The sequence below is a fragment of the Aplidium turbinatum genome, chromosome 6 (genome assembly GCF_918807975.1).
Source record: "Aplidium turbinatum chromosome 6, kaAplTurb1.1, whole genome shotgun sequence".
NCBI lineage: Eukaryota > Metazoa > Chordata > Ascidiacea > Aplousobranchia > Polyclinidae > Aplidium > Aplidium turbinatum.
In genome coordinates, this window is record NC_137477.1 from 8,432,349 (window position 1) to 8,456,406 (window position 24,058).

Below are 24,058 nucleotides of genomic sequence, written 5' to 3' on the forward strand. Positions count from 1 at the left end.
TTTATTTATTGAAGCATGAAAGAACACTCACATAGTCGCAAGACTGTTCGAACTGTTTCACAAACAGGTGGCGCTCCAGAGCGAGCAACCGTTCGTCACCGACTTGAACAAAGCGACTGACTGCAGCATCCGCACCTTCAAAGCTTGATTGCACTGAACTTGCGCATGATCTGAAAACACAAAGATTCAAAAATTAATTCCACTCCATCAAGTCAGTTTTCAGCTAGAAAATCAATTCTTTCTTACATTGATTCAACGTCTACGGAAGATTTAGCACAAAAACTGATTTGCGTGCTGAAATCAATCATAGATATTTTGACCTGCTGCATTGTAGGCCTACTTTGATTTTCAAGATTTTGACTTCAATTGTCTCAAAAGAAAAGTAAATGTACACCTAACCGTTCAGACGCGCTTGACAAAGGCATAAACATGAAACAGCCTTAGCATCGGTTTTCCTATTAAAATTAAACTCTAAATCTGAAAACATCTGAAATTGAACTCTAAATCTGAAAACTTAGTTTCGGGAAAAATTTCGCTTCTTGAACCACAGACAGGCAAAGCACAACGTTGAGCATTTGTACTATATTCTTAAAAATCTGAACACTTCAAGAAAGAAAATTGATCTACAGGGTGAACAGAAAGTCCTTGGATTTTTTTCATTTTATGATTGAATTTCACTAATATGCCAATATGCTAAATATATTGCTAAACTCTCTAAAATTTAGGTTTAATTGTAAGCATTAATTGTAAAGTCTAACTCTAAAATGAGCCATAGAGAAGCCATCACTCAGCTCCATCACACAGGGAAAACCAACTCTGAGATCATAAAGCTCTTAAAAGTTACCAAATCCACCATTTACTATGTTGTGAATAGATTTAAGGTACTTGGTACATCGTCCTAGGAGTGGAAGACCTCGCACTGCTCAAACAAAGAAAGCGGTTAAGGTTGTCCGAGAAAGGGTGAGGAGAAACCTAAACAGATCCATCCGTCAAGTGGCCAAAGACATGAATGTGAACAACACTTCAATGAGAACCATTGTGGAAAAAATCTTCAGTTGTTTCCTTACAAGATAAGAAAACGCCGTCCCTTACACCCCTCCAAAATTAAAAGAGAGCACAGATTCTTCGACGAAAAACTCTGCACAACTGAAGCTCGATTCAATAATCAGAATGATAGAATTTATGCGAAGTCTTCAGCAGATATTAAAGATTCTGTGAGAACAGTTAACAGCTGTTAAAAACCGTCTTCTGTCATGGTGTGGGCCGCCATACCCAAAACTTGTAAGTCTCCTCTGATTTTCGTGGAACAAGGAGTTAAAATCAATTCAGATCGCTGCATCAATGATATTTTTGTTCCAACCCTTAAAAAGATGAAGAAACACTACAAAGATCAGCCGTTCACATTCCGACAAGATGGTGCACCATTCCACACCTCAAGAAAGACTCAGAACTGGTGTTCATGTCAACTTCTAAGATTCTGGAACAAGAAAATGTGGCCTCCCTCACCGCCTGATTTGAATCCCATGGACTTTTGTGTGTAGTCGTTATTGGAGGCAAATACCTGCTCCGTTGCTCGCCCAAGTGTTGATAGAGATACCAAATAACAAAAGAAAACAAGTTTATGGAGTTGACGATTTGATGAAATTTAGTTTATGTTGTTGACTTTAAGCTGGCAGTTGGAAACAAGCCCAGGAACTATTCAATCTGTCTTCACTCTGACCGACGTGCTAAGCCACTCCTCCATCAAATTTCTTTTTGTGCATCGTTTAAAAGCTCGAGCGACATCGGAACGACGTAAAAAGAAACGGACGACATGGTTAGTTCAAAAAAACTTCAGCTATCTCATGAGGTGTCAATCAATAAGCTGTTTATGTGCAAACTAAGTCAGGAAAGTTTCTGTGTCGGGAAAAAAATGAGCGGTTCTCACGAATCGGCTGCTTGGCTTCCTTGTAACCAGTCGTTCAGCATCGTTCCGTTTTGTTGTTTTGACGCTTATTGTCAAATCAATTTGTTAAGCATACAACTTTGTAACGTAAATGATCGCCCGCCCAACGTTCTTTTTACATTGATTCAATGTCTGCGAACGTAATTCCACGTCAACGGACTTTCAAAATAATGTAAAAGGGGACTGATTTTCTGGCTGGGTAATGGTGATTTATTTGAGTCTTTATATAATAATTTAAACGTTTTTATCAATTTTTATCTCGGTGGTTGAATTCTGAGAATGTACAAGACGTTGGTGTGACATGCAGCAACATTACGTGACTTCAGGGTGGAGACGAAAATTGGCTCCACTTTATTGGTTCAAAATATCTTTATCCCAACCAACAATCCTTTTCAAGTATTTTTTTATTATTCAACGTCGTTGAATCGATGTAAAAAAGAATTGATTTGCAGGCTAGGCAAAAATGCGAAACTGCCTTAATTAAGTTTCGAAAGTTTTTTCAGTCTGAGAATGAAGGTACTTCAATAAAGGTTCTTATCAATCCCTTAATCCAAATCTCCGACCATTAATCATGAACCTGGTGTAGCTTCGGTCAGTGATGCATGGCATAGCAGGCAACACTGAACAAAGCTACTACACACACCTGGTTTTTTATCACCTGCTCTGAAATCTGAACAATCCCATCTTACACGAAAGAAAAAGAACCAAAATAAAAAAAGACAAAACAAGATATTGATTGAGGTCTTACACTGTGTGCGGTCCTCCATCTTCTGAGAGCTGCTGGAGAATTCTCTGCCCCCGGTCCCTTAAATTGGCCACCTGTCTGTCGTCTAGCATGTGAGACATGTCCTTATGGTGGTGAGCAAGCAAAGTGGACGTTTCTTTGACCGTTGGTGGCAAAGTTTGTGACATCATAGATACGATTTCCCGAGCGAAGTTATGACGTACGTTCTCGCAGAACGACACGAAAGAGTCAACGATCTGAAATTTGAAAGTAAAATGATAGAAGATAGCTGGCCACAAAATTTACAAAAACTAAAGCTTTAGAAATTGACGAAAACCGATTTACAACATCGTTTCATGAAGAAACGACTTGCAAAAGATCAAAATTTGGCTGAAAATTAAATGTAAATCAACAGTGCTAGACATATTAAAAAATTGAAAGCAACACCTTTCAGCATAAATTCAAAAACGTAAAAGAATTCTTTTTAATGCGTAACTGCATTTTACTAACTGGCAAATAAGAAAAGTGCGAAGGTCGAGGACTAAGAGCTTGCGGCCGATAGCTTATCAGTCGTATCAAACTCTACTGTACGAGAAAAATATTTGCTCTTGAACACAATCAAACTAAAATCTTAGCCAGTAAACCATTCCTTTTACATCGATTCAACATCTGCAAACGTTGAGTCAATGGGAAAAAGAAAGTAATTTTCCGGCTGTGATACGTACCAGTCGACAATGAGCCCACGAGGCCTGGGAAAAGGAACTGGCTCCTCCTAACTCCAGTGGAAGATGACATGGTTGAATATAATGCGATAAATCGTCGGTCGGATTGAATGTCAAGCACTAGAAACGAAAATTTAAGAACATATTGCAGCGCAGAAATACAAAAAATATGTAGTTTGATCAACATCATGAACTGCGGTAAACAGAAAAAATGTTATGAACTTCAGCAATAAGCGCAGCTTGTTTATTAAAGAAAAAAGCTTTATCGATAGCACGCAAGAACTAACTTTAAAAGGGTTCCATGCCAAATCAAAGCTGCCAACTCATACTATCTATTTGTTTTATCAAAACTCACCACCGTTGGTCAACAATCTAAATTCTAAAATACATAACGATTAAACTAGTTTTGTTTTAAATAAGTAACAACGGAGTTATAGTGTTAATTTTACGTTTAGAACCGTTGGATAACTAAAAAACACAGTTTGAAACTCTACAACTAGTTTACAAAACAATCTGTCGAAACTTAACCCAACAGCGGCAATAAGAGTGAAAATTACCTCACAGTTAAACAAAGACTTCAGTAACGCTAGAATATTGGTGTCGGCATCAGAAGAAAGTAAAAATACCCGACAAACGGTAGCTTTGGAATTGCTCTGGAAATCGAGATTGGTTATTGTTGTATCACCTTTTGAAACAAAATGACCGTCCAGCCAGAAAATCAGTTCTTTTTTGCACTGATTCAACGTCTGCAGACGTAAATCAATGTAAAAAAAGACTGATTTTGCTGGCTTGGTGAGAATCCACAAGTAGGATATCATCATAGCCTACACAGTAGAACAAGTGCCGTACTACGTTTGTATAACATACTTCAACGTCAAAGCAGCGGAAATTGGATGTGGCTCTTCAAAGCCAGTGAAAAGACTTTTTTATTATGTCGCTTAAATGATACCTAACTGTAATAGTGTGAAAGAGACTTTACTAGCAGGGAAAACACTTAGCTACTGTAAACAATTTTAGTGGTTACCTGGAAAAGAGCAAAGCAACCATTACTACCCTTAAGTTACACTGCATGGTTAGATTTTTTCTTTTTACATTGATTTAACGTCTGCAAACAATGAACCAATGTAAAAAGTACAAATTTTGCTCACTGGGCTTGATATCAAAGTCCATGAGTCAGTGACAAACGCTAAAAAAGTAAAATCCTCACCTGGAAAATGCTCAAAGCTTCCAACAACTTTGTAAACAAAGTCAGATTTGAATTCCTGTCATCGATTATGAAAGTGATTTTTTCAAGTTTAGATCTTGAAAAAAAAACAAAAAACGAATTGTATCTATGTGCATGTGACATGTAAACTATCAAGCATTTTAAAGTGATTTCTGCGGTATCTTGATCACAAACATCAGCACAAGCCCACGAAGGTCAGGTGTAAGCCATATGTTTTTCAGTTAAGTAAAGTAATTCTGTATTTCATTTTCTTCTACTCACGTTAAGTACAGTAAGAATCGGGCTAACGAAATGGCGCCAATGTCACACTTCTGCCACAAGATGTCGTCAATGGCAATAATCACAAGAAAGTTTTGTTCTTCATCGCAAGTCCCTGTAACGAAACAAAGTTTGAGTTTCGTGTGTGCTGTGTGTTGTGTTTGAATCTAAATGCGAATACGTAGTTGTGACAGCGGAGTGGCAGCTACTCTTGTTCTTCAGACGTAGCCATCACAGTTGAAACTAACTTATTTCAAAGAAGAATTACAAGTTTCAACACCACAATAACAAATCTTCATCACAAGTCTTTGAAAAAACCTTTCCGCCATAAATTGGCGGGTTGATCGACTCATTGCAATCTGATGTAGATCTGATGTAAAATTGATGCTTTGCGTACATTAGCTCGAAGGATTAGCAGCGTACACAAACGCTTTAAAGATTATCTGAAGGATCCAAGTTGATTCTACTATAATTTTCGTTTGCGGGACTGATATCATGTAATCATGCGTTTGGCAGTGACAAACCCATTACAGCGATTGTCTTTTTACATCGTTTCAACGCCGCAAGACGTCGAAGTGGACAGCTTTAAGAAATTGTTTGGACGAAGATAGAAAGATGAGTCAATGTCTTTGGATTTCTGCTCTAGACTGGCGAGAAGTTTACAGATCGAATGAGTGATGTGACAACTCTACACAAACACAAAGTATTTCACACCGATTTGTATACAGGATAAAAACAATAACAAACAATGGAAAATTTCGTCTATGGTAGGTTACGACATAAATAGATTTGCAGTTATACTACAGGACTCAAACTCTCCAATTTACCAACAGTTTGTGCCGAAGAATTCTTGGTAAGCAAGTTATAATGCGTGTTTTTATATATATATATACGCAGTATACACCGTAAATATGTATTGCTCTCATGAGTAGGGTTGACAGGGGTGGTCCAGGGGTACTTTCAAACACGGCCTTGAATGATTAAGGTCCGTAAACTTTCCAAGGGGCCTGGGACATAACTTGATCTTGTAGTGGAGTGGATTCGGAGTATAACATGATGAAATTTTTAGGTGCCGGATTGGAATGAAGTCTGGTTTCATATAATAACATAAAAAGTCATTTCACGGCAGTTTGGCTGGGTGTAAAGCGCAAATGAATAATGATTAGCTCAAGCAAACTAACAATTAATAGTAGGTAATGTTTTTTTTACTTGCGTGTATTTTATGCACAGACCCCTTTGAATTAATCAAATATATAAATTAAAACAGCAGCGAAAGCTAAGTCACACAATCTGCAATTTCGATGCTTATTTTGAATACCAACACAACTAACAAAAATGTTGAAAACGTTCATTCGTCATGGTTGTTTGCTATTTTAGCAAAGCTCATCTTGTTATACACAAAACAAGAAACCGCAGCAGTGTAGTAGAAAAGAAAAGCCACAATCTCTTCGAATCAAGCCTAGTAAATCTCACATGTTAAGTCAACAATCACGCCAGATGAAAAGGTTTTTTAACAGACTTCTGTTGATAAAACTTCGTCATAAGAACACGCACCTATACTTTGTGCAGCTTAGAAAAAGATTTTCATTTGAAGATGATACGCTGACTTGCTCATATCAAATATACTTTAATATTTTTGGAATCACATATACGTATGTGACCGCAAGCAGATTATATTATTATGCATTTTAGAATTTTAATGACATACAACCTTACGTTTAGTTGATTACACTTTTACTGGTGAGACAAGAAGCGAGAACACGCGTTTTGGTTACAGTTAGGCATAAATTGTTTCTCCATGGATAACATAGAAATACAATCCTTCCAAATACAAAACAACTGGAGTATAATGTTCCATATTATTCATAACCAACTGCTTCAAGTTCAACAATTTTAATCAGTCATACTAAAATATACTATTCCACACTACGCTGAAAAAGTAGAGCTCTGATTAAACATGGCAAAAATCTGAAAAGTAACAAAAAACAATATTTCGCTTTACTTCAATCCTTTCTGCAGCCAGAAAATAGACAATTTGCAGATCCAATTTCAATGAAACTTGAATGCGAAGAAAAGTCGCATTGCTCGAATACGTACCAGGTGTATAAGCGATTCCTGAATGGAGTAAACCTGCAGGTATGTCAGAAGCTTGTTCTGGTGTGCGTAGCTTGAGGCATGGTTTTGATATAGCTGAAATTTTTTCGTCTAATAAGTAAAAAAAATAAGAGTTATTAGTTTTATGAAATCTAAAAAGAGGGAAACAGTTTTGTCTTGGGTAAAAATAGAGGAGATATTGAAGTATACAAATGGTAATTTGATTAGCCATGGCCGCATATCGGCAGCCGACTTATCGACTAGGGCGAACTAGAAAAATGGGAGACCTGTTATTTCGCACAGATAGCAAATCAGTTTCTTTTTGTACTGGTTCAACGTCTGAAGACGGTCTTGTCCATTGTCTTTGTCCAACTTAAGCCTTTTCTTGCCGCACAGTCGCTTGAGTTCTAAACCTGGTGCTGATTGCTAATGGAAACGCCACATAGTCCGCAAATGGTATTTTTCTAATAGCTTTCCCAGTTACAGTGTAACCATTATCTTGTCTAGACGCGGGATAAACTGAGGTCATGTTGCACCCAAAATAGATGAGGCAAAGATAGTTGGAGATTATATACCACAATTTCAAGGGTGTTTTTCAAAATCAGTAAATAAGTACTGTACTTTAAATTTACCTTTTTTTTACAGTGTGTTTGTTTTATGCTAAAAAGCAAATCTTTTTTTGTATTTATTCCTAGCAGTTTTTCTGTTTTTTAAATAAAAATGTAAACTCTTTTTTGTATATCTACACAAGAAGGCATTTTAGCTTTGTTACCATGTACGTACAGTATTGCGACGACAATAAACAAATATGACTTTGTCATCAGATGATTGTAGTTGTGATTACATGGAAATGAAACTGAAATTAAAAGTGTCACACGACCCTAATTTGAACTTAACACGAATCGGTCTTCTATCAACGACATCGGTATCTGTTACAGCCATGGTCCATGCTTCTAATATGCAAAACCGCTCAGATAAGAACGTTTAGCTCAAGAGGTTGATTGCAGCAAGGTTGTTAGCGTACTGACAAGAATAACCTGCATGATGCAGCAAAACAAGAAAATTCCCCACTTAAGATTACAGAAAGTCACATCTCTTCAAGTTAATTTGATGTTGCATTCTCGTCACACAACGTTATCAAGAAAAATATACATTGAACCTGAAATTAAAAAAAGTTTGCCACGTCATATTGATTCAACACAGAGGGTGTTTTGTGCCTTGAACTTTTAAAACATGATCAACTACTGCTTGTCATGCATACACATTACACAAGCAAGCGAAAGTTGCCTTCTTTTGTTGTTTCAACGAGTTCAGACGTTGAAGCGACGTTATAAAGTCAACTTTTGCTCGCTGTGTGGTTGAAATTGTCTTACAATCAAAATTCATCATAACTTTTGCAAATTCAGTCAAGATTTGTTTGACTGTTTTTGTTAACTTGATTGATGGGAAAGACCAGTGACCCATTTAACCTTAATGCGGCTTGTGGTACCACAGCTGATGCTATTGATGTTTGTATTATTCCGCACAGTGGACACAGCCTTGCAGGTGCTTCATACAAGCTATCTTGTTTGCAAGCCGTGGAGTTCGTATGAAAAGTATCATTTACATTGTATGGACTAACATCAAATCTAATGTTGCAACGACAAAAAATACAGCGAAACCTTTCAAAATTTTTTAATTTTTTTAGCAGAATAATTTTGCAATAAAACACGCATTGTGAATCTGTATTGTTTGAATACTTCGAAAGCAAGATTTTTAAACTTCTTTTTGAGGTTGATTTTACGAATTTGTTAAGTCCTTTTAAATCAAAAATACCCAAAACAAGGGATAGTGTTTCCTGAAGTTCTTGTTTAAAGATGGTAATGCTTTTCATCCCAGCGTATAAAAAATTGCCATTTTTACATCATTTCAACGTGTAGCGACATTGAAGCGATGCATTAGTGATGACCTTTGCTGGCGGAATCGTTAGAACCGGGTCTTTGCTCTCGAATATAAAGGCCTTCCATAAAATGACCTATCCCTTGCATGACAAAAACAAACCTATTGTTCGCATTTAGGGCCAAATAGAAAAGTGTTATGCGTCAAGAAATTACGGCACAACCGTTTTTCGAACAAAAATAAACTTCAACAAACGCGTGCCTTGATAGGACGTTAAATAACGTCAGATTAGAGAAAACTAAAAAGCTTTTGAAATTTAGATGCCCAAAAAAAAGAAGATGAGTAATGCAAAAGTGTTTTATTTGGCGGACTTAAAACTGTCAAAAACATTCAACAGACGTCGAAAAAGCAAAACGAAATTACGAAAATCAAGAAGCGTTTTATATCTGGCTTTTATCTCGATAAAAGTTATTGTTCTTTCAGGAGTTAAAAATTGAAGAGAAACTGCATACTAACAAAACAAAACGTAACCCTCCATTGGATAGAATTGTACAACATCAATCTTTTTCTGTCGTATATTTTTTTACCGTTCTCACTAAGGAAAAAGGAATTGGTGCTATTTATTTCGAATTATTTCATGCTGCTTAAGACCAAAGCTAATTTTTTGATACTGTGCTTTGTCTTGTGCGTTTATGGCACACCAAAGCAAACTATCTTTAGAGCTCTGTCCATTGTCCTTAGACTACCTAAAATGATTTCACATGTATCCTTCTAAATATAAACAAAGTCATTTTTACCTTCATGGCTTTCCGAATCCCTGGCTGGTCCACAATAAACAAAATCTTCTTTTCGTGAAGCAGCTCTCGAATTTGTGTGGTCGGAACGTTGTTTTCGATTGTTGAGTGTACTCAGCCAGCCGTTGGGTACAGCAGTATTTTCCAGCCTTTCTTCGTCGGAATTTGACCAAAGCTTTAACTCAGCAAAGTCATCACTGCACTCTGGGGTGGTTGGGATATTTGGGTTTAATCCGTTTTGGACCGAGTTGACAATTTTTAGTACAGGTCGTGATCCTGCTTTAGACTTGCGCTTGCGTTCCGCAAATGGGCTATTTTGAACAGCACGGCCATCGTTGTTAAACAAATCATCAACAAAATTCTCAATATCCTCCTTAAAATCATGTGAAGAGTTTAAATCGTTGTTAAACATAGACATGAACTCTTGGGTGGATCGATGTTGTGACGCTATACCTTCACAATGGAAAGGGCTGGGGTTTTCAGAGGTCAGTTTCTCTCCAGTGAAAGTGAAAGAGCAAGCTCTTTCGTTTAGCTCTGCTGGGTCATTTAATGCGTTTTGCGGTGGGTGATCTTCAACACTGACGCCCTTATGTGTCTCTGTATCTAAGGAATGGAGCAAAACTTTGATCAGAAGATGACATTCTTCGTAAGCATTGTTGATCGGTTTACTTAGCTCTTCATCAGCTGTTGTCATTTGAGTTTTATTTTGACCGTGCCTGCAGCTATGATCACTGTTATCAGCAAGAAACATCGCGCTAGGACCGTCACTTGAGCTTTTACGATCTCTCCAAGTGTTGTTGACTTCAAATATCTCATCATCAATGCCATTGCTGCTTGAATCACCTTTTGACGAGGAAAATGAGTCAAGTATGGCTGACGTTGATTCAGGTAATGAAGACCCACCTTGAACGCGAACTTTTGACTCTTCAAGTGAACCGTTTCTCGAGCACACCAGCAGCACGATTGACTCAAGCACCCTGGCGGCCTCGATTTCGATCAACTCGTTACACTCCATTGAATATGTAAGCTTGTATAAATGGGCAAAACAAACACTTGTAATTTACACCTAAGCTCCAAACATTAAATAAAACTGTAGCCTATACGAAATAATATCTCATCAAGAAATGAAAAACAACACATAACGTGAGTAACCGAAACCGGTTTAAACTGGTCATAGACGAAAAGTGATGAACAACAATATTTGCCAAAGCCAAGATCAAAGTGCAAATTTATGTCCACATTCAATGAAATATCAAACTAAAACCACGCGCGTAACATTATCAACTACGATTCCCATCGCAACAACAGGAAAATTTCAATGTTGGGAAATTGGTACTTTATGACAATTTGTCCGGTTGTGTCAGTTAATCCAACGTTACTAGACATCTGGACAACACTGAAGTTTGGTAGTTCACTCCCAGCTTGGAAACTTTGCCATAATACATTTTCCAAGCACCGGGTGGCTGTGGCAAGTTGAGATTGCAATTGTTCGGGGCTACCGTTTTGGTAAGTTGCCATCCAGCTCGTGAAAGTGTAAACATACTGAGAAAGTAAAAGTCAGACGTCGTTGTTTTGAAAGTTGTTTTTGTCGATGAGTGAAGTATAAATCTGTTTACCAAATTCATTATCATAAGATATGCTGTCTAATTAAATCAAATAAGAATATCGTGAAAACCTCCCACGGGAAATTGTGGAAATTGTGCGGATATTCAACCTTTCCTAGTTTTATGGAAATCGTCTCAAGCGGATAAAAGGTAGCTTTTAGGTAGCTGATGTTGTACACAAAAATTTGCGCATTTACTAAAAAAAACTTTGGGATATTCAATGTTTTAGCTTGACAAAGTATTCCTTGAATGCCTAAACAGCATTTCGTATCTAGCTTATTCCAATAGAGCAGAATTGGACATTTTTGCAGGGATTAAACGTCCGCAAACGTTGAGTCAATGTAAAAATCACAAAGTTTGTTGACTGGTTTGTAGGTCCCTGCCTGTTGAACTGAACAGACTGCGAACACACAGTTTCGATGAAGCTAACGATAACAAACCGCAATAACAGCTCACAATCTCATAGTCGCCCGAACTATCAAAAATACATGACCTTTCTGCTGCTATAACCGGATTCTGTGCATACCCTATGGCGCAGTGCTGCCACATAGCCTAATGTGTTTGTAAGTGATATGAATAACTTGTCATCTTTTTAACGTTTACAAAAGTTGTAGTAACGCATAAAGCAAATAAGCTGCACTTTTCGTGGCGAAAGGAATACATTTACTTTATCTTTGTGCCTGTAGCCTGTCTAATCCTATTCTGAAGCCTGGCGATGGTAAACATGACGTGAATGCTTAAAATAAAACGTATTTCAGTGAAAATAAACCACCCTGTTATCTGCACACGTGCGAAACTTTTGTTGTTTTCTTGAAACATCATTAAAACTACGTTGACCTTGAAAACATTATTATGCTGAAAAGTTATTTGTGCTGGTGACTTTTCATTATAGAGACGCTACACAAGTTTTACAGGTGAACGGGTTTTAATGTCTTCTTCCCTGCGCTACTGACCAAAAGTAAATAATTCAATTGAACCATCGCTATGAATTAAACAATAACACAGCGCAATCACCGCTTCAAGTTGAAATGCCATTAGTTTTTAATGTTTTACTACGGTACCTTTCATTAGATCTTACACCATAACAGTTTAATAAATGTGAAGCATTATGCAGCTAGTATAGCAATAACTGAATTAACTACCAGCGACTACCAGTCACGTTTTAGATGTAATCCTAGCCTACAGTAGCCAAAGTCAAAAAAGCCATTGATGTCGATGTCAAACACATCACCTTAACTCTTGGGCCTACCTGTCAACAACAGCTAAATTCAAAGTAAATAAAGGTACAGCCAGGAAGAATTTGAAGCATCGTTATCTCAGCGTAAACTAGCAGAATAGAAACTGCAACCTAGCCAAGGTTAAAAGGCCCATTCCCCACTGCATTTTCTAGCCCCTAAAACAAAACAAATTTCCTTAGGGCAATTGTCTGCCACAGTGCAATTCAATAACAAAATTGATAAGAAACCAAATCATGCTTCAGCGCATGTTCATGGAAATTCAAGTCATTAATGGTAAACCTCGTTTCTAGCACTAGTTGCAACGTTCATCTGATGAAAGTGAAAGCAATAATAAACAAGCTGATTTATTGCTTCACTGACGTTTCGCGCACTATGACAATGCGCATTGCACATCCTCAGAGCGAATAAAATACCGCAGTGCAATGCTCAACTAGGGAACGTTCAAATATTATGTAACGCTTTTTTTCCGAATTTATGACCCCCCCTCCCCCATGTAACGTTTTTATCAACCCCCCCTCTCCCATGTAACGCTTTTTCACTACGAATTCAGCACAAAAAACTAACATTCCGTACTCGAAAGCGTTACGTAACGTTTTGCTTGAACCCCCTCCCCCCCCCGATGTGACGCTAACGTAACGCTTTGCATAACCCCCCCTCCCCCTCGAAGGAGTTACGTAATATTTGAACGTTTTCCTAGTGCTAGAAACGATAATTATCCTGATGAACACCCAAGCTTTTCAGTATTCAATGGTAGGCCTAAACCTATTGTGGCCACTGATGCTAAATCAATTTCACAGATCTTTGCATACCGTATCTTTAGACAAAGTGCTCACACAACGCTGTCCATAAAACACTTCAGAAACATCAACACTACTGTCCAATTCAATTCATGAAAAGCTACCATGAACGTATGCGTGACAGCTTTGTTCTTGCATGAACTTTTTTCCATTTGGCAAGGTAGAACCTGATGAAAAAATTGCGCATTTTTAGCTCAACAGCGACAACGCACGGAATGGGTGTTTTTGGTTACTTAAGTTGAATCAAATAAGTCGCATATCAACTTATCAGTTTTATATGCAAGTAAAAAAGTTTAGTCTGAAACTTGAGTAATCTCTGCTTGTTTCTTGGAATTGTGTGTTTACGTCATCTTCTTATTATTATAATATTATTATCGTTATATTTATTATATTATTAATATTATTATCTTCTTATTCTTACGTCAGTCTTCTCATCTTAAACATCTTAAACAAGATAAACAAACACACACACATGTTTTTTTGTCTGTATTTTGAAAGGCGGGAACGTTGCGTTTTTCTGTGACATTTTTTTTAATGAAAAAATTGTCATTTCTGTAGGGTGGCAATTGACTGGTAGGCTACACCGTATGGTCGTCTCCCTGTCATTATGGGAACATGTGCAACTTTTGCAATGTGTAATGCGTATGTTACTTGCATATTTCAAACATGTGGCCTCAGTGGCGTAGCCAAGGGGGGAGTTTTGGGGGTTACAACCCCCCCTTTTGGCACGCATGTGACGTCACGATATTGAGAATGATGCTTTCAGTCTCTATGTCTCTAAAACAAAGTTTGCCTAATTTTAAACGAAACTGCATTAAAAGAGCGAGTTTTGCCAATACCAAACATTCAAATATCTCAGCCAAGAATTAGCAACAAGAAAACATAGAAACTTAGCTTTATTACCGAAAAATGCCGAAGAAAACATGATCTTATCCTTTTGCCATGCCACCGGACAGCACCATTTTACAGGAATGTTTATACCCACATTTTTGTTGAAAATGCTCTCAGAATGCACCAAATTCAAAGTAATATTTCAAAATTTTCTGGGGGAGGCCCCCCAGACCCCCCCGCCGCTGGGTGTCGCCTTTGGAGAAAACACTGTCAGGCTTCGCCTACCGGTCGTCAAAACCCTCCCTTTTCAAAATTCCTGGCTCCGCTACTGTGTGGCCTAGCCTACTATGTTCTTGTTTCTGATAAATAAACCATTAATTGATTGTATAGTTCGTATGTTACTTGCATATTTCAAACATGTAGGCTAGCCTACTATGTTCTTGTTTCTGATAAATAAACCAGTAATTGATTGTATGATTTTGGACTTTGCAATGATGACATAAGTGTGCACCACTGAAAACATTTTTGTGTCAGGCACTTGAAAAAACTTTTTACACCCCTGAGCTGTTTTGTGCTATAGCCTAAGCATTGGCTAGTATCATGTTAACTCATAGTTGCATTTTGGAGTGAAAAATAATGAAATCTTTCAGAATCAGATTGGAGTCTGGTTTCATGGAGGAGGAATCTCAAAAATCACATTTTGCTAAACCAGAGGTGGGCAGTATCGAGTACAATTGTACCGCGGTACTTTTTGTGTACCGGTACCGCGGTACTTTTTGAAATTTGTACCGGTTGCCTAAATACCCAGTACTTTTTTGGTCAAAATACCCGGTAGCCTACTTTTATCGGTACTTTTTTTGAACAATGTTAACTCATATCGTTAACAATATCGTTGGTAACAATATCAACAATGTTAACAATATCGTTGGTGTTTGCTTGCCGTTAGTGGCAGTTTTGATGGAAGCCATCCAAACGAGATTTCATCACGTACTCCACAGCACTGATCATCAACTCGCCATGGCGTTGCATCCACATTTTCGGCTCTCGTTGATCCCACAATCGAACATGGATAAACGATATTCATTTCTTTCGGAAAGCATAGCGAAAAGCATCAAGACTCAGTTGATCAGCAAGCTTGAATCTTTGCTTGAGCAAGAAGGTCAGAATGGAGCTGAAAGCAGCAGCGACGACTTAGAAGAAGTTGCTCAGCAAGACGAGTTTTTCGGTGTTTTGTTTGAGCAACCGAGAAGCCGACGACTAAGTGCATCTAAACTGGTTGATGAATTTCTCAAAATGAGTCCTCAGAGATGCATGCTTTAAGCATCCGACGATCGAAAGATTGTTTATTAAAACAAACACTGCAATCCCTTCAAGTGCTGCTATTGAAAGAGTTTTTTCCACCGCTAAAGACATTTTGAGGCTGAAACGAGCTGGATTAAGTGACACTCATTTTGAGATGCCGTAAACTGGGGATACTTTGAGTAGTTTTCGTCTTTTTTATATCGTAAAATTTTAAACTCTGAACCAACCGTCCTGATATTGAAATATATTAGGGGCTACATATACCCCTATTGACATGTGCAAGGAATGTTAAAAAATTTTTGCACAAATAACCTTTTTTTGAAATTATGTGGTGTTCAAAGTTTCACGAGATTTTGGGGTTACTTTGAACACCACTAAATTCCTTTCTGTGTTCAATATTGTTTTACGTATCACAATGCTTTGAACAGAAAATTGTATTTTAAACACACAAGTCAACGAATATGTACACACAACAGTTATTTTATGACATTTAACCTTATCTGGGGGTTATTTGAGACAAGGGGCAAGATTCCTCCAAATAGTGTTCAGGGTTTATTGTCTCTATTCTTTTCCAAGGTCAGGGATTCGAAACAGGCCACGATTGTTAACAGGAATAGCCTCAAGGTTACGTTTCAAAACGTCTTTCCATTCATAATCGATTTCATCTTTGAGTGTAGGCCAATTCCATCCTTAGTATAGATGGTTGGTTTGTTTGGTTTTTGAATCTTTATCCTCGGACTGACAAAGCCTTGAAGGTTATTCCTGGTAGTTTTGCATACTTGTGGAGGCTCTTGACGCAGGGCCGGTTACCGAGATTGGCAGAGTGAAGTTTTCCAATTGTTGAAGTCCTGTTGCTGGGGAATTATTTGTCATTTTTTTCATCAGAAACGGTAAAGTTGGAGCTTGCTCCAACTTCCAGATCATTTTCATCGCAGTTGGATAGACTTGCATCACTCATTATTTCTTCATCATCTTCGTTTCTTTCCTCACTTGTGATAGAAGCCTCATCTCTTAGCAAACATTTTTTCTTACTGCTTGGAACACTTACGTCTGGATTACGGTACGTACAACTTTATTGCAAATGCTTTTACCCGGTTCCACAGCCATTTTTCTTGTTCAAAAACACCGTTCAAAGTAACCCCATCAGTAAAATAAAAGCTTAGCTAGCCGGAAAACCCTGATTTTCAGAAAAACTGAGAATAATACAAAAAAAATCTTTTTAGATCTAAGATCTTGATGATATTTCCAACATCTGCTTAAAAAACTGAGCTGAAATGCCATCAAAAGGCTGAGAACCAGAGAGAAGTTGGAACACAACACTTCACCATGCTGTTTTGCTAGAATCACTCATTTATGAAATTGTGCATTGGAGCGTGAAGTAAATTAAGTCTCGAACCAAATTTCCAGACTTAATCGAAAGTAATTTTACCATGGACTACGAAAAAGTGACTTTTAACCCGAAATTCCGCTTTATTAGGGAGTTTTTAACAAAACTATTACCCTGTCAACTAATTTTGGGGAACTGTCCAAAGTTTACCCCGGTTTCAAAGTATCCCCATTTTACGATGCTACTGTTTTTGAAAGCGAATGCCTAGAACAGGCTTGCCCCAAACTTTTGCTAAATACCCAATTAGTTATAAAGTAATAGGCCCATAACTTTAGGGTCTTATCAAATTTTTTTTTTGTAAAGTGTTGGGGACTGTAGGCCTACTGCAATTCCTAAACTTTTTTAGTACTTTTTTTGCTTTGAATTGTGTCACTTGTGTGTGTTAAATAGGAGTCCAATGAGGATTCGCTGTTTTGCGTTTGCTCCGTATGTGGCATAATTAGGCTACTGCTTTTCAAATGTTATGGGCCCTTGTTTAATCTTTAGAGATAAATGATGAACAGAGGTGTAAAAAGTAGTCCATTTGAATAGTCAAGTAAAAGTAGGCTACAGTTACTGAAGGTCAATTCTAATTAGGCTACAATAAGTAGAAAGTACCAGAGCACATTATCACTCAAGTAGAAGTAAAAAAGTACTGATCTTTAAAATTACTCAAGTAGAATTAGTAAATTTTGCAGTCAAAAAACAAACATTTTTGACAAATTTTATCAAGTTTTGAAAAAATATTTCAAAATCCCAATATTTTTAGTCCTAAAATATCTCACTTAATTGTTTAATTTTTAATGAATCATTTAGGTCTTAGGAAGATAAACTTTTCGTTTTAACAATTCTTTTTAACAAAACTTTTCATTTTTAACACTTTCTCTTTAAAATATTTTTTTTATCTTAGAAATGAAACCTTTTTAACAGATTTTTATCAAAATTCAAAGTTACAACTTTCTAGCCTACTTGACAAGAGACAAAATATAAAATTACTCGAGTAACGTTAGGCCTACTTTGGCATAAAACTAAACAAGTGAAAGTAATGAAAAATAAAACTACTCAAAAAGTAAGTTACTAGTTACTGAACATTGCTACTTAACAAAAAAGTAAAAAAGGAACTATAGTGTCACTGTCTTTTATTTTTTACAAACTGCTTTTATGTTTATGCTAATTGCAAGCCAGTTCATTTTAGATGGATACCAGTTTTTTGTTTTATTGCTACTTAAGTACCGTAACACTACTTTCATTACTTTACACCTCTGATGTTGAATGGCCTTTACTTCCAATAGCTTTCTGTACTGCATGTTGGGTTGGCCCTTAATTATAAGTCTATAAACTAACAACTATTAATATGCCTACCGTACCGGTACCTTAAATTTATGCATTTATACTGAGCAAAATCAAGAGACTTGTGACTTTATTTTCCGATCTGTTCCATTCAGCTTTGCGTGCCTACCAAAGGGCTGGTTGAGCAGTCTTTGCGTAGAATATGAACATTGTCATGGCGCGTTGCTGTTACTTGTTAATATAATCGGGATGGAGATGAATCGCATTTGTGGTTTTAAATGTAAGATTATTTCGATTACAATCACAAAAAAAAATCTTCATTCTAAGTCTTGTAACTTGTATTTAAAAAGTACCGTACCGGTAGGCCTACCACGGTACTTTTTGAAAATAGTAGGCTACCGGTACCGCGGTACTTTTAAATTGTACCGTGCCCTCATTCTCTGTGCTAAACACTGTTGGCTGCAGATTGTGAAATCAGTTTGATTCTGAACCACGTTGCCAAAGTCTTTTCCTCGGTAACATGCAGGGGTTCGCAAATACTTGGCGTAAGTAACCCTAAAATAAATTACCAGTAGGCCTAGTTCTAAATTCTCAAGACATTTCAGGAGAAAATAAATTTGTGGAAATAGCCTACCTTGTAATGGAATATTAATTTTAAGACTACTACTGACATTAGCAATGCTCTTACACAAAATTATATGAAACTGAGCACATAATTGCATTAACTGCAGCCAACAGTGTTTAGCACAGAGAATGAGGGGCACGGTACAATTTAAAAGTACCGCGGTACCGGTAGCCTACTATTAGTCGGCAGCCGTGGCCGAGTGGTTAGCGCGTTGGGCTCGCAGTCGAGAGCCTGCATGTTCGACTCCAGCCACCCGCACTTGTTGTTGTTTCTCTGGGCAAGAAACTTAACGATAATTGCCTCTACCTAGTGATCGATTTCGAGTAATGGGTAGTACCAAATTTAAGTCATAGGTAGAGTAGACAACCGGAAACAGACATTGCCGTCGGCTGCAGCGTGGGTCAGGTGTATGTCGGAAGGCGTACACCGATGCATAGCGCTCAGCAAGTCCGCTTTCCCGCAATGCAGGATAAAGATAAACAAACAAATTTACTTTTCCTAATAAGGTTTGTAGGCTCTGTCTGTAGCCTGGTTTATTGACTTTTGTGTTTAGAACACAAAAGTCAATTGGAGGTTTGGGAGACAGCAACCAGTTTTTCTAAACCTTAAAATTCTATTTAGGAGTTGCGACCGTGCCATATTTTAACTGATTATTCTGTTTCGGTATCAAGCACGTTGTAACGTTTTGTCGCTTCTACCTTTCTCCAGACCCCGGCTATGTTTGGCATATAGGCAACTGTTTTTCATTGTGATGGTCAGTAGGCTAATAAAAACAAACCAAAGATTTTCTTTTATTTCTTGACCTTTGTATGTTTTCAATGTGTCATAAAGCAAAAAAAAAAACGCCCTTTCACGCAGACCAGGTATTTTCGGATGATAAAAGAACTTTCATTGTAGGCGCTGTCGCTGATAGCTGTGGATATTCCTTTGCAATTGAAAACCAAAATTTTCTTAGTGATCAAATGCGATCGTTAAACCGCAATTACTTGAGAATTCATCTAATGAAAGAAATAGTCAACATTTCCGCAGACACGATGAATAAGCAGTAGAATTCGTCAGTTCGCCTTATTCGTCACATTTTTGTCGGTCCAGTCAGAAGTCATTATAGTTTTGATCTGTTTGCATAATTTGTCACTTCGCCTAACGTGTCACTTTTTTCTATCTCCTTGAGGTGACAAATTCTGCTGTATTTGTTGTGATTAACAGTACGGTATATCTTTAAATTATTTCGCGCCTCCTGCAGGCAGTGGACCTACAGCTTGATGATTCTCGACTTTCAAAAGCTACGATTAGAACACTCTCAACAATTTATTAGAACCATTACACTGTTCAGATACTGTATATTAAAAAAGGAATGCTTCAATCGCTGGCTTTTCCAGGAAGTCAATTTCTTTTGGTGGTTTAAAATAAACTTAGTTAGTATAAGCAAGGTCTTGAAGTAATTGGGCTGCAATATTATTGGTACGATTTGTAGGCTATTTTCCATTTAGAAATTTGGGCTACAGTAGAAAAATTTTACCTAAAAGCATTGACTTGTTTGACAAACCTTTGGTCATTGTTGAGTTGAAGTATTTTTGAAAAATCCAAACAAAGTTTCACTTAGTCTTCTATAAGTTCAACCACAAGACAATTGCAATTCACGTATTAAATAACTCAAATACTTTTCTGTTGAACAAGAGCGTTAAGTATAGAAATCCATCGTTTTCAAAGTTTATTTTAAAGCTAATTCAAGAATGGTTTTATTTCGCAACAGTCAACCACCCAATAAAAATCAAGCTAAAAACGACGGAAGTTATAAAAAGAAATTACAAAGCTGGCAGAGCATACAGGTGCAGTTTTTATCTACACAATGAGTTTGCACAACAAAATCTTGTTCAGTGATCTAATGACAAACGCGCTAACCTGAAGGTTATTTCGCTTTAAATGGCGTTAAATTACACCAAAATAAAGCAACCTTCATTTCGACTGTACTAAGTCTATTAAACAGTCTACAAATAGTGACAGTTAATGTTTTGCGTTCAGCGGTGCTGTTGTCCATAGTATTGGCTCCATTGATTGTAGTACTGCTGCTGTGTGTCGCTTGGCTTTTGATAATTCCAGTAACCTGCTGTCTGTTGTTGTTGTTGCTGCTGTTGATAATACAAGCTTGGGTCACCAGTTGAATAGGCAGATTGTTGAGCAGCGTAAGTTGTCGCTGACGAAGCCACCACGGCAGAACCATTGTGTGCGTGAGTGCTGGTGGCTGCTGATGTGGCAGTGGTGTCCATTTTTGCCTTCTTTGAAGGAGTTTCATCAACGGTGAGGTCAATTTGGACTCGCTTTTTCTGATTCCTGACTAACTTTTGATGTTCGTCGTACACTTTTTGCAAACGCTTCACATCACAACCAAAATCTTCTAGAAACTCAAGTTTCCTTTGCGAAAAGTTGAACTTTTGTTCATCAGTTAGTTTGTCGCTATTAAGAGCAATGTCGAACGCCTCCATGGCAGCCATTTCTTCAACATCATTACTTGGGTAGCCCTTATTGGCACACTGAAATTCCATTTCAACCAAGTCATTATAAAGCTTTAACTCGGAATTAAATTTTGGAATAAGTTCTTTTAAGAGTTTTTTAGCTTCGTCCTTCTTGTCCGCAATTTTCAAAAGAAACCAGGACAATTTTCTGGTGTAAAAAATCTCTTCTTTGTCCTTTGCTGCCGCGGCTACGTAAGTTCTAAGGAGATCTTCAGCAGCTTGCAAATTTCCGGAACGACGTTCTATGGCGACTCGACGCATTTTTATCATCGCCATTCCAGGCAATACGTTGTCAAGACGCTCCAGAATCTCACAAGCCTTTTTACCATTTCCTTGAAGCTCCTCATGAGCGGACCATTGGACGTGGATGTTGGGTTTTTTTGGAAGATGAATGGAACACGCTCTTTCGAAGATTTTTCCAGCTTTTTCAGCATCGATTTGTGACATGTACTTTGCGTATTTGAGCCAAAAATCTTCATACAAGGCACACGCAATTAAACATCTTTCAAATAAAAGAACAATACGGCCACAATTCTCTCTTGCTATTTCCATATCTAAATATTCTCTCCAGTTCTTCAATTGAGCTCTTTCCAATTGCTTAACATGAAAATAAGGTCTTTTAATGCCCTCTTCAAACGCCCATATTTTTGTGACTTCTTGTTCGGTGACGTCATAGATTTTTTTCATTTCTTTTATGATTTTGAGACGAATGGCTTTGACTTCCTGTTCATTGGGGGGTTTTTCAAATCCGTCAACTCCTGGTGGACCTTCGTCCATCTCTTCATCTTCAACCTCTGCAGTTTCACGATCCTCATCTTTGTCAGTAGTCTTCTCTTCAGCTTTCTTCATCGCTTCTGCAGATAATTCCGTCCGAGTGGTAGTTAAGATTTCCTCAAATTGTTCACTCTTCATCACATCAGCTGGCGAATGTTTATTAACGAAGGCTTTGAAGTCAGTGAAAAGTATGGAATAATGCTGAGTTTGTGTGCCGAGTGCTTTTTTGTATATGTCCATCACACCTACCCAGTTTTTGTTTTCCGTTTCCCATTTAATAAACTTGTTCCACAATTTTTCAGAACGAAATTCTTCGCCCGCCGATGCAATAGCTCGCTCAAATATTATCCGGGTTTTATCGCTCCCAGCGTCCGGTCTATTATAATGATTGATGTAGAAGTCTATGACATGGACCCAGAGATCTATACTCAAAGGAATTGCTCTCACACCTCGTTCTAAAATTTTTTGTGCTCGAAGTAGGTTGTTGTTTTTTCTCTCCAATTCTGAAAACTTTTTCCAGTACCCATAACAAAGTGGATAACGACAAAAAAAGCTGTTGTAAGCTCTCCGAGCTAATGCCAATTTCCCTTCCTGCTCCACGAACTGAAGTAAATATGTCCAAGAAGTAAATTCATGTGGATTGTCTTGCACTGATCTCCAATATTTAAGAAACTCTTTGGATTCTTTAATTTTTCCAGGACGATCTTGCTCTGGATCAATTTCAAGCTCCACTACACTTGGATCATCATAATCGGGAACAATATACTCCGGAATAGGCTCCTTAGACTCTTCTTCATCTTCTTCACCAAGTTCCATGCCATCATCTTCATCACTCTTTGTTAAATCGATTTCATCCAAAACCTCAAACGAGTCTATGTCTGGTGATGTCGCCTTGTTTTCACCATCACCTGTTTCTTCTGCAGTTGTCTCTGCAGCACAATCTTTTGTAGGTGATTTCACTTCCTCATCCATAGACTCTTGTGTTGGTGAAGCATCTTCTTTTTTATCACTTACAGTGACTACACTTTCTTCAGAATCTTTCTCTTCCTCAATTTCATTTTCTTGCTGTTGTACTGTTTCTTTTTGCGTTGTTTTGTCCAGTTCCTGATCACTTTCAGCTTTTGATGGGTCAGCTTCAATGGGAGTTCCTTCAACTGGAGTATCACCAGTAGTTGTCACTGGATCGTTTGTCTCTGCTGAAACAACTTCTTTGGACTGGGAGGTATCATCAGTTTTTGCTGGAGAATCTTGTTCCAGTTTGGGTGGAGATTCCGGTGCAGTGGAATCATCAGGTTTCTCTTCAGCAACGGAACCGGGCTCCACAGGCTCTGCAGTGTTATCAGATTCTACATTATCCATTGAAATGTCTTTATTGCTATCATCAGCATCTACTGCTGCGTCAGACGGTTTTATTTCAGTGGTAGGGTCTGTGCTTGTTGTTTCATCTTCAGGAGATGTTGCATCTGATACCTTGACGTTTTCAACATCACAAGGATTTTCTGTTGGATTTTCTTGTCCAGCATCTTCTGAAACAGTTTCGTCTAATTTTTGTGATTTATTTGCAGCTTTACTTGCAGATTTGCGTTTACTCCGACGTGTTGTCATGGTAATTTCAGCAAAAGCCTAAAGTATCATGAAACCTAAATGAAAAAGATACAAAAGCTGAAAAAAAAACAAGCGGGTATCCAATCAAAAACACAAATATAATGTTGATAGTGAAAGGAAGAGTATTTGATAAATAAAGTTGAAACAAAAAAGTTTCATAATGCAGTTGAAGTAAATGTGCTGGTCTCATAACAGCATACGATGAAATTGTCTTACATCATTCATGGCCACCTAAAGATACGGCCTGATTTGTCACATTTTGCAGAAATTTCCAGGTTTTTCTAACTTTGGGCAAACGTTTAAATAAATTTTTCTAAAAATTAGATTTTTACGCTTTCTTTACTGTTTTCCTCAGATGACACAATAGGTTTTAACATCCTCACATGTTGAAAAACAATGAAAATTTGATTTCGAAGATTTTAGTCACACTGTTAATTTTCAATAACAGTCTGATTTCACTTACTTTTTCTCAT

The 24,058-nt window shown here is 37.6% G+C and overlaps 2 protein-coding genes across 3 annotated transcripts in view; both read right to left on the reverse strand.

Annotated features, from left to right (window-relative positions):
• The window catches only part of LOC145771739 (puratrophin-1-like), a 44,394-nt gene extending 33,709 nt beyond the window's left edge, over nt 1-10,685 (reverse strand). For both annotated transcript variants that reach the window (XM_082583470.1, XM_082583469.1), the window contains exons 1-8: nt 9,644-10,685; nt 6,972-7,079; nt 4,878-4,989; nt 4,599-4,692; nt 3,949-4,044; nt 3,395-3,511; nt 2,694-2,926; nt 32-170 (exon numbers count right to left, since the gene is read on the reverse strand). In XM_082583470.1, coding sequence (XP_082439596.1) covers nt 32-170; nt 2,694-2,926; nt 3,395-3,511; nt 3,949-4,044; nt 4,599-4,692; nt 4,878-4,989; nt 6,972-7,079; nt 9,644-10,655 — 1,911 coding nt within the window. In that variant the 5' untranslated portion in view covers nt 10,656-10,685. The remainder of the gene's footprint in view (nt 1-31; nt 171-2,693; nt 2,927-3,394; nt 3,512-3,948; nt 4,045-4,598; nt 4,693-4,877; nt 4,990-6,971; nt 7,080-9,643) is intronic.
• Nucleotides 10,686-19,898: 9,213 nt separating this feature from the next.
• LOC145772245 (pre-mRNA-processing factor 39-like) lies at nt 19,899-23,622 on the reverse strand. The gene has a single exon (XM_082584102.1). The coding sequence runs from the start codon at nt 23,583-23,585 to the stop codon at nt 20,712-20,714; it is 2,874 nt and encodes a 957-aa protein (XP_082440228.1). The 5' UTR covers nt 23,586-23,622; the 3' UTR covers nt 19,899-20,711.
• Nucleotides 23,623-24,058: the final 436 nt, after the last annotated feature.